At 45.8% G+C, this 10,260-nt stretch overlaps 1 protein-coding gene across 2 annotated transcripts; it reads left to right on the top strand.

Annotated features, from left to right (window-relative positions):
• Positions 1–5,779: 5,779 nt before the first annotated feature.
• LOC133896628 (putative 4-hydroxy-4-methyl-2-oxoglutarate aldolase 2) lies at positions 5,780–8,493 on the top strand. Of its 2 annotated transcripts, XM_062337236.1 has the most exons (3): positions 5,960–6,171; positions 6,203–7,295; positions 7,822–8,493. In XM_062337236.1, the coding sequence occupies exon 3, from the start codon at positions 7,835–7,837 to the stop codon at positions 8,339–8,341; it is 507 nt and encodes a 168-aa protein (XP_062193220.1). In that variant the 5' UTR covers positions 5,960–6,171; positions 6,203–7,295; positions 7,822–7,834; the 3' UTR covers positions 8,342–8,493. The 2 variants fall into 2 exon arrangements, with proteins under 2 accessions (XP_062193212.1, XP_062193220.1); XM_062337228.1 differs by lacking the exons at positions 5,960–6,171; positions 6,203–7,295 and adding an exon at positions 5,780–5,949.
• The last annotated feature ends 1,767 nt before the right edge of the window (positions 8,494–10,260 follow it).

Raw genomic sequence — 10,260 nt, forward strand, 5'->3', positions numbered from 1 at the left:
GAAATATTTACCTTTCAAGATTTGGGCCCATAAAGCCTCTGGTTCGTTTAGCATCCTCCATGCTAATCGTGTAATGAGAGCTACATTTTAAGTTGTTAAGACTCTTATTCTAAGTCTCTAGCACCCTTAAGAATGCAGAAATTGATCCAAACTGTGACACAAAGGATTTTATTACTATATATTTTTGAACGGAAAAGGGGTTTATTACCATTGTCAGGTTTGTTTCCTTTCCACCATAAGTGAGCTCTTCAGTGAAGGATTTTGGAGAGAGAAAACGTGGGACATATAATAAATGGGAATGGAAGAAAAAACAGCTTTGATAAGAGCTGTGCGACCTGCATGAGAAATTCTGTTACCTTCCACATTAAATTTAGCTTTGAACTTGTTTTCTAGGAAGGCATAGACTTCAGATTTAGGAGTGTGAGTTGTGAAAAGAGGATGGCCAAGACGAGTAGACTTGAAAGAGGCTCTTGGTGTCATCCTGAATGTCACTAGGGGTGTTTGTGGTAAAGAGAATGGAAGATTTATTCCAATTTGGAATTTTACCTGAGTCTTTGCAAAAGTTTTTCTAATATTGCTTTGATTACCTGAGCTTCATGCAGAGTTGCCTGGCCACATATGATCACATCATCTACAAAAAGAGGGAGTGAACGTGCGCTGATCGAGATGACATTTTCATAGAATATTGCTTATCTTTTTTGAAACAAATCAGGGCAGGAGAGCTGCCGATTGTATTAATAAAGAAGAAGAAGGTTAGATTGAGCAGTACAACAACCCTAAAGAGATCAAGCAATGTAAAACAAACAGCAGACAACAACAACTAAGGCAAAGAAGTCAACAGCACTAGCAACAGAGAAAGCAACTAAAGAAAAAATCGACAATGGCCGGTTGGACCCGCACTCGATCGACTCACGAGGTCGACGACTCATGGCACAAGGAAAGCTTGAAGGCTAACAATTGAACTCGGCTAGGTACTTCAAGGCAAGATGATCACTTTGGCGTACGATCGACCTATCATAAGCCTTTCGCTTGCATCTTGCCGGTGCCGTCGTTGGCGGGGGAGGTTGCGGTGGAGTGCAAGGGGGGTTTTCGGCCTTCACGGAGGGAGGGTGCCTAGGCACTTGAGTTAAGTCTTGAGTAGGCACGACAGGGAGATCCAAATAGTGATCCGGAATCTTTGGGAGGTAAGCTTCAAATGGTTACACACTATCCTCGGTGGTCGCCTAGGAAGTATCAACTAGCAGCTCACAATTTGGAAGGGTCTTGGTCGTAGGTGTAGTGCTAGGCCAATCTTCTGTCTTGGTGGTTTAAGCTTTAGTTGCAACGGGATCTAATATGAGCCCCGATCGCACCTTAATGTTTTATGGGAAAGCACCAACCGCAATGGGGACCAAGGGGCGAGCAGGGGTGATGTGATGTTGTTCGCTCTTTAGAGGTCGACTAGGCAGAGCCATCTGTGATGTCAAAGGGGTCGACATGGGTGACAACTTGGGTGGAGGTCCTTGTGAGCAAAACATCCACCTCATTGATGATAGGAGACTCACGAACATCCAGGTCCGTAGTAGTTGCAATAGCAGGCTCGCACAGCAAAGAGTCCTCGGAAGACATGCGTGGAGCCATCAATGAAGTGAAGACAGACAATGTCAAGGAGCGTAGAACCGAAGAACAGGGACCAAAGAGCTCGGCCATGTTAGCAGTGGCGAGATACTCACTAGGCAGTTCTGCGTGTTCTAGATTTTGCAGCTCCTGGGGTGTTACAAGGCAGTTCTGCATGTTCCAGGTGGTTAGCCACACAAGCCAACCACATTGGTGGTAGAGGCCTCATCCTTGAGCGGGTGCACCACTTCCTCAAAGTGGGTCACGAGCAGTTGTTGGAGCTCTGAACGCAGTGACTCCATCACAGGTGCGAGCATGGACTGAAGGTTCAGGGTAGCATAGCCAAGGTAGGTGTGACAGAGGTAGCCACACTGAACACATTCCTTGTCATGGCAGACGGAGGCGACATCCTTGCCATGTATAGCAAAGAGGATAGGCGAAGCGTGACATCCACTTGGTAGAGATGTGGCCATGACGTGCGTCCAGCTGTGAGTTTGTTGATGGAGGTTAGGCTGATGGAGAGCTTGCGCACGCGACAAGAGATGGGTCCTGAAAGCGGTAGTGTCGCTCTCGATGTCTAGGGCGACGGCAGCAAATGCAGCGGAAGGGTCCTTAGTAAGAGTTGACCTTGTGGTCATGTGCGAGGCAGCGGTAGCATCTACTGTGAGCCTACCTTTTGAAAGCATGGCTGTGCTCCGACTCTGACGTGTGCGGCAGAGACGACGACTGCTCAACGTGGCGCGTTGAGATGGGTCACAATGAGGGCGACGGGGTTGACCCCTAGAGCCAACTGACACCCATGGCACCTCATAGGGGTGATTCATAGTGCCCGCCTAGATGTCCACATCAGTGACACCCAGAGAGGAGGTCGTCATCACCCCGCTTCACATGTCGACGGTACTGGAAGCGACGGTCTTTGTAGCATGCGCGAAGGCTATATCTGATGGAGGGCAACGAAGCAAAGCCACAACACCATACAATGCAGAGCAATGGCGGGATGAGTATGTTGTCGGTCTTGTCTTCTCGGATGTGGCACGACGGCGGCCTCCCTTAGATTTGCATCTGGTCATCATGGCTCGGGTGAAGGAGGCAACTAGGTGCACGTCGTGCTAGGAGGCATGCAGATGCGAGAGGAGGCTATGGATCAGCAGCGCTGCGTCGAGCGAAGGGCTAGGGTGGCATCGCAACATATCAAAGGGGGTCAGCGGTGCTGCGCCTGGATCCGACCTCACGGGAACCTTCGCCGCTACCCTAGCGCTCCCGAGCATCCTACACCCTGCCATAAGACCCCTTCGCCTTCTAGCCAACGAAGCTTCGCAGACCTGGATCTCCGCTGCCACCATCCGAACTCGAGCTATTGTGGCCGGATCTACAACTCAACGAAGATAGGCTTAGGAGCAGGCACGACGAGCGAGAGCGCGGCCAGCAGAGGAGCTGGCTTGGGAGCAGATGGGATGGGGGACCCCTTTCGTGAGGAGACTTACTAGAAGCAGTGAATCTTGCTCCGTGATCTCCGCCTCCCTCTTCTGAGCTCATCTCACACCGCACGCCTACAAGCGCAAGCTTGCGAAGCACAAAGTAGATTCCCTCACCATTTTGCTTCCGCATTGTGCGCGGCGTTCGTGTGCAAACTGACTGAAGTGTCTAGGTTTGAATAAGCATGTTGCTTATCACTTCAGATCATACTTTACAAGTGACAAGTGTATTAAGGTAGATATAATATCCAAACGTATCATTCAATTCCTCCATATGGCCTCCTATTCCTCGGATGTCTAGTAATCTCTTCCTCTTCCTAGAGTCCCCGACCCACCCACACCCACAATATTGGTAGATGCATCCGGGGGAAACAAGAAATGAGAAATAGCAAAAATAAGAATGATATAGTCGAAGATGGAGGAGACAAAGGAGCAAGGAAAAGGGGATCATGAGCTGTGCCTATTGCCGGAAGCAGTGGCCATGGCCTTGATAGTGCTCAACAACGATGATTTGTTGCACGAGATCCTCCTTCGTCTTGGCTTTATTTCCCATGTTCATCACCAGTACTGCTGGCCCTTGTCTGCAACCGTTGGTTCCGTATCGCCTCAGACACCATCTTCCTTGGCCGCTTCCACGACCTTCACCCTCTAACCTCTCTCCTACTTCGGCCCCATCACAGGACAAGGCCGCACAATAAGCTACTTTTTGAAATGAGAGCATTTCAGATTTGGTAGTTGCTTTGGAATTTTGGAATGATGTAATGACCAAATCGAATACTCGTCGGGGAAAATAATCCTACAGACATGCTCATGTATTTTAGATCTAATGTGACAGGTGATAAAAATTACCATAAAACTTATAATTAAAACAAATAAATCATATGTGATGAAATCATAAAGGAAATAAATTGTCACATCTCACACTATAAATTAGTGTCCAGACTCCAAATACACTAGACCACTCTGATTTATTTTCCTACTCGTCGGTGTTAAATATACAACTTCCGCCGAAGAATTGCATTGTGTAGCGCAATGCTACCGGCGCTGGACTGCAACTACCACCCACGGTCGGTACCCATCTACAATGTATAGCACCACCCAATGTGCTAAAATGAGACACATAGGTGAAGTGCTGGTTAGCAAAAAAAATGCTACAACTTATAGCAAATCAAAGTGAAACTTACCATGATTTAAATAATAATAGAAAAAATAATTTTCTTGGCTCATTGCTGTTTCTCTCTCATGGATGTCTTCTTCGTGCTTCCTCAGTTCCTCCTCCATCCCGGTTTATCTCTCCCAAACAAGATTTGTTTATTTAGAGCACCGGATGCTAACTTCAGCACCTCTTCCAAGCTTTTTTTTATTTAACACTCAACCTCTCCGGTATATATAGCAATGGTTTAGCACAAAAAGATTCCCTTAGCACTCTGTTATTTGCAACGCTGGAGCTGCCCTGAGTTCATTCCTGAGGACGGTGGCGATGGCCTGTCCTACCACCTAGCGAATTGTCTTCACTGCAAGCAGCTGCCTTTCACATGAGACCATAGGCTTTGGTAGCATCGACGGATACGATGGGAGACCTGGGCCGGCCGTTGCTTGGTTCTTCTGGAATGGAACGGGTTTTTCGTTACTGTCAGTGTCAGAGCTAGCACTACGTGTACTGCTCGGTGCTTTGTTGTTGCTGCTGCTGCTGCTCTGCTCTGCATATTAATTACTCGGTGTCTACCTTCTTGGTTGAGCGGCAAAAATTCAAAATTAGACAACATACGTGATCGTATTTATCGAAATAGATAACATGTCAGTATATTTATAATTTTAACATTTATATTCGGCACACGATGTGCTGAAAATGGCACACCATATCCGATACACGGTGTGCCAAAAATGACACTGTAGCACCGTATTCGGCAAAAAACGGGTGCACACATACGTCGAAAATGAACAGTACTGCGCATGAACAGTAACAGCAGTGCGCGGTATTGTTCATGCACGGTGCTATTCATTTTCGGAGTATGGTGTGCCGAAAATGATGCTACAGTGCCATTTCGGCACACCGTGTGTCGAATACGGATGCTAAAATTATAAATACGCTGATATGTTGTCTATTTCGACAAATACGATCACATATAGTATCTAATTTTGGATTTTTGTCGCGAGTAGTATAGTTGGACCATGGCATGTTCTAGGACTTGGGAAGCAATTGTTGCTTCATCGCCATAGTTTGCCACAAGTTCAGGCAAGTTTAAGTACAGGTATGTAAGGCTGTTGTTTGATTCATGGCCGCAGTATGGTGTGTGATCACTGATTTACATGTCGTTTGATTCAGGCAAGTTTAAGTGCAGGTATGTAAGGCTGTTGTTTGATTTATTCCCTTTCAACATTAAATTAGGAGCTAAGATGATATAGTAATAAATAAGTTTGTATGTATCACATGATGTAAAACGTCGAAACTTTTTTTTATTGTCTAAAAAATGCCAAAACTCCTTACCTCCCAGCTCTTGTAAGTCTATTTGGGAGGCTGAGCTTGATTCTTTTAGCGATAAACAGAACACGTCGAGAACATGCCTGGAGCCGACGGCGTCCACACGTGCTAGAAAGATAAATCATGATAGTGTGAAATATTCCCATATTCCTTAGTGAACACTTGCTTAAAATAAATTAAAATCTACGTATCTTTATATAGTCAAAGTCCGCTAACTGCAGTTAATGCTTGTAAAGCTCAATCCTCGGCAGGCCGCTCGCACCCTCCAAATCTGTGGTAGACGACATCGGATACACCAGATACTACAAGCACGTCTCAGTTGTGTACAAATCGATAAACCACCGCCACCGCTCCGGCGTCCAGCGACCGACGAGGCCAGCCGAGCGCTCGATCGAGGTTTGGCCATGATGCCTGCTCTTCCCATCGATCCTCCCTCTCATCTTCCCCCCTCCGCAGCTTCCCAGTTGATTCATAGCGGCAGAGACAACACGTACGGGAGGCTAGCTCTCCCGTCCATGCCGGCCGCACCTATCGCCGGCGGCGGCCGCGTATACTGCTGGAGGCGTGCATGCCCGCTCCACCAATCGACTTCAGGGCCTAGCAGCTCAAGCTTCGGCGGTGGCTGTGCCCTCCTACTACGCCACACCAGGTCACGAGCCGAGCCCGGCCGCTCCATCCAACCCCTCGTGCAGGCCCAGATTCTACCTTCTCCTCAAGACTTGACTTGGCCTCAAGCCTCCTTGGATTCCCGACGACAGTCCCAGACTCCCAACCGATCTGCTGCTGATTAATTTCATAATTCATTTTCAGTGCTTTTGCATTTCGTTTCCAAATTGATGCCGAATCTTCCCCAAATATCCGCTGCTGCTACAGATCACTTAGGCAAAACATTGATGTGGTCATGCATTTTGTACTCACGTTGTACTATATGACAATATGAATTAGTACGGCAATAATCCTTTTCTTGCCGTAACATACAATCCTAAACCAAACAAGTATATGCTGGTGCCATTGGTTTTCTGAAAGCCTGTACTGAATGTTGCATAGGTTAATCGTATTAAGCATTAACAGCCTATGGATTCTTTATTTTTATTGTTGCCATTTTCTTGCTTGATTGTACATGTTCTCCACCGGCCCTATGCTCCCAAGCTGTTTCATTTTTTTCAATGTTTGACAGAAATGCTACAGGCAGAACAACTGCCTTTTCAATGTTTGGCAGAAATTGCTACCATATCGTTCTCATGTCCAACTGTTTTTGTTGTTCAGGATTTTATATTTGAAACATATAAGACTCCATGTTAGTACTGTATGATCTACTTGACAAAATCTCCACTAGAACCATAGTCACATGGTCCAGCAACCTATTGTATGTTTTCTTTTTCTAGTTAAAGGCATGACTAAATATGCACATAGCTCAGCCTATTCAATATTCCTTTCTAGCTAAAAACCATTGCTGTTGGACTTAGTAGTTCATTACCTGCAGTACTTTCCTGCTGCTGGACTGTGTAATTCTTTCCCTGCAGTTTCCGCTGCAATGCATGGGTTTTCACCTAGTCATATCTCTAGTTCTAGTCCACATACTACAGAGATGTTGCATCCTACCATGACTCTCCCAAAGTGATATAAGCTTCAGGGTTTTAGGCTGAGGCGAACATCACATTTTGGATTTTGGGGCTGGAACTATATAATTGCAGCTCTGCATGCAAATCTGAGCTACAGGAAGATACAGAGCCTAAGTGGTGGTAGGTCCATGCCCATGTTGCATATAATATTGGAGTGATGTTTCATATTAGTGAGCTTGCTTAAACTTTTTGTTCAGTTGCCTTTTCGTCTGCTAAAGAAGCAGATATGTTTGTGTTTCTCAGTTGAGGCTAGTTTGGTGGTTGATGTTTTTCATGGACACTGAACCTCATGTTTCTTTTATTGATATTTTGTTTGTTGGAGAAATAACAAGAAAGCTCCCTGTGCTGATATTTTGTTTGAATCAATATTTTGGTTCTCTTGTTGTGCACCGTAGCAGTGTGAAACTTTAAATCATGGGAAAACTCGCTGATGTTCATTAAGTGCAATTTCAACATTTTTTTCCGTTTGAGATCTATATGTGACAACCGTTAATAATTCAGGTTGCCATCTGTCTTCCTTCTAGTTTTATATAAGTTTAAAGGTGCATTTCGTTGGAGAATTTATTGTTATTTTTGTGTAAGGAATGGCCTTCTTCTGTTGATTACTTCTGCTCTGTGATGTTTTTCTTCTTCTGATGACAAACAGGACTAAAGCTAACATGGCTGCCCTGCCATTGGCCACTGCCGAAATATGTGATGGTAATTCCGAGTTAATCATGAATGGCGAGCTCCGTGCCCTCCAGCCTGTCTTCCGTATCTACGGAAGGCGGCAGGTTTTTGCTGGCCCTGTTGTGACATTGAAGATCTTCGAGGACAATGTTTTGCTCCGCGAATTCCTTGAGGAGAAAGGTCATGGCAGGGTCCTGGTGGTTGATGGCGGCGGGAGCATGTGCCGCGCCCTTTTGGGTGGCAACCTTTCCCAGCTGGCACAGAACAATGGCTGGGCCGGCATTGTGGTTAATGGTTGTATCAGGGATGTAGATGATATCAACGGTTGCGACATTGGTGTCCGAGCTCTGAACTCGCACCCCATGAAGCCAAGCAAGAAGGGCGTCGGCGAGAAGCATGTCCCTGTGACCATTGCAGGAACAAGAATTTGCGACGGCGAATGGCTCTATGCTGATACTGATGGCATTCTTCTTTCAAGGTCGGAATTGACGGTGTAGACCTATTCCGTCCATGATTGTGAGTATAAGAATCGGACGCTTAAGAGGAGGTCTACTCCTGCCCTCCTTGTGTTATATATTGTGAATTTGCAATAACTACTCTTGTTGAATCACATGACCATTTACAGATATAGACTTAGGTTTAAACTGGATGGATAGAGATTGAATTTTATTCAGATTTGTATTTTCGTGCATATAAATGTTAGATACCACTATGTAACCGTAAGATACGACAAACAGATCATGGGATGCTGCTAATTCGCGCGCGTGCAAGCAGCCCTCCTCGCACACCTTTCCGATAGAGAAAATGGTAGGAAAAAAGTTTAACTCAAAAGTTTTGAGAAAAAATTACCGAGAAAAGTTATTGGGATACCAGTAGGCTCAGTCCAACCATCTCGGCGGGAACATTCCCGCCGAGCTCGGGGACAAGCCAACACGCCTGAAGAGGCTCCAACTGTGGTACAACAACCTCAGCGGCACCATTCCGATGTCGCTGGCCAACTTGTCATCACTAAGTATCCTCGACCTCTCGTCCAACCAGCTCGAGGGCACCATCCCTCCTGGTCTCGACAGCATCCTAGGCCTCCAGTTCCTCAGCCTCGCCTTTAACAGCCTCACCGGCGAGCCCCCCGTCTCACTGTACATCTTGCCTTCTTTGGAAACAAACTCGTCAGGGAAAATACCTTCATCTCAAAGTTAGTTACCCCTGGTGTTCGAAACAAACTTGTCAGATCAAATACCTTCAGATACCGGAAATCTCTCAAAGTTGGTTACCCTTGATGCACACCAGGGCAACCTGGAGGGACCAATTCCAGCAAGTATAGGGAACATGAAGAATTTGTTAAAACTTGATCTATCAATGAACCGTCTGAACGGTTCGCTTCCCAGAGAGATTTTCAAACTGCCGGTAATTTCTATTTACTTAAACCTAACATACAATTCACTATCGGGGCCCCTTCCTTCTGAAGTTGGTAGCTTGGGAAATCTTAACAGCCTGGTTCTATCTGGAAACCAATTTTCTGGTGAGATACCTAATAGTAATAGGGGGTGCACCGTGCTTCAACAACTTAGGCTGGACAATAACTCATTCAAGGGGAGCATACCTCAATCTCTCAACAATATAAAGGGTCTGATTGCACTCAACCTATCCATGAATAGGTTGTCTGGCTCTATTCCTGACGCCATTGGAAGTATTCATGACCTACAACTACTGTATCTAGCACACAACAATTTGTCAGGGCCGATACCTACAGTTCTGCAAAATTTGACATCATTGTCAAAGTTAGATCTGTCATTCAACAATCTGCAAGGGGAAGTGCCAAAAGAGGGCATTTTCAGAAATTTGACTGACTTGTCAATCACTGGAAATAATGAGCTTTGTGGTGGAATACCTCAGCTTCATTTAGCTCCATGCCACATGGACTCTGTGAAAAAGAATAGAAAAGCGCAGTCAAAGTCTCTAACAATAGCTTTGGCAACAACAGGTGCACTCTTGTTCTCAGCTTTAGTTGTAGCTTCCATTCTGTTCATCTATAAATCAGAGAAAAAATATACATTTTTCCTATGACAGGACTTCATCGCACAATTGTTCCCTCTTCTCTCCCCTCCCATCCTAACCTCTCCTCTCCTCTCGGCTCGGCGGGAAATAAATGAGACGTGATGTCAATAGAGCTGACCATGCTAGTTTAAATGCCCACAAGATCTCGCCCCCTTAATGGACGAGATCTTTTGGGAGGACCCACATGACGGAGATGCCACGAAGGTCTTTTGAGAGGGCCCACACGGTGGAGGTGCCACGAAAATCTCAGCTGTTCAGCGGGTGAGAACTTGATCTCGTCCGATGAACAAGTGAGATTTTCCTCTCTTCGATTATTTAATTTTCTGAGGCTATAAAATCGAGTAATGATAGGTTAGATATG

Source organism: Phragmites australis, chromosome 2 (genome assembly GCF_958298935.1).
Source record: "Phragmites australis chromosome 2, lpPhrAust1.1, whole genome shotgun sequence".
NCBI classification, from domain to species: Eukaryota; Viridiplantae; Streptophyta; class Magnoliopsida; order Poales; family Poaceae; genus Phragmites; species Phragmites australis.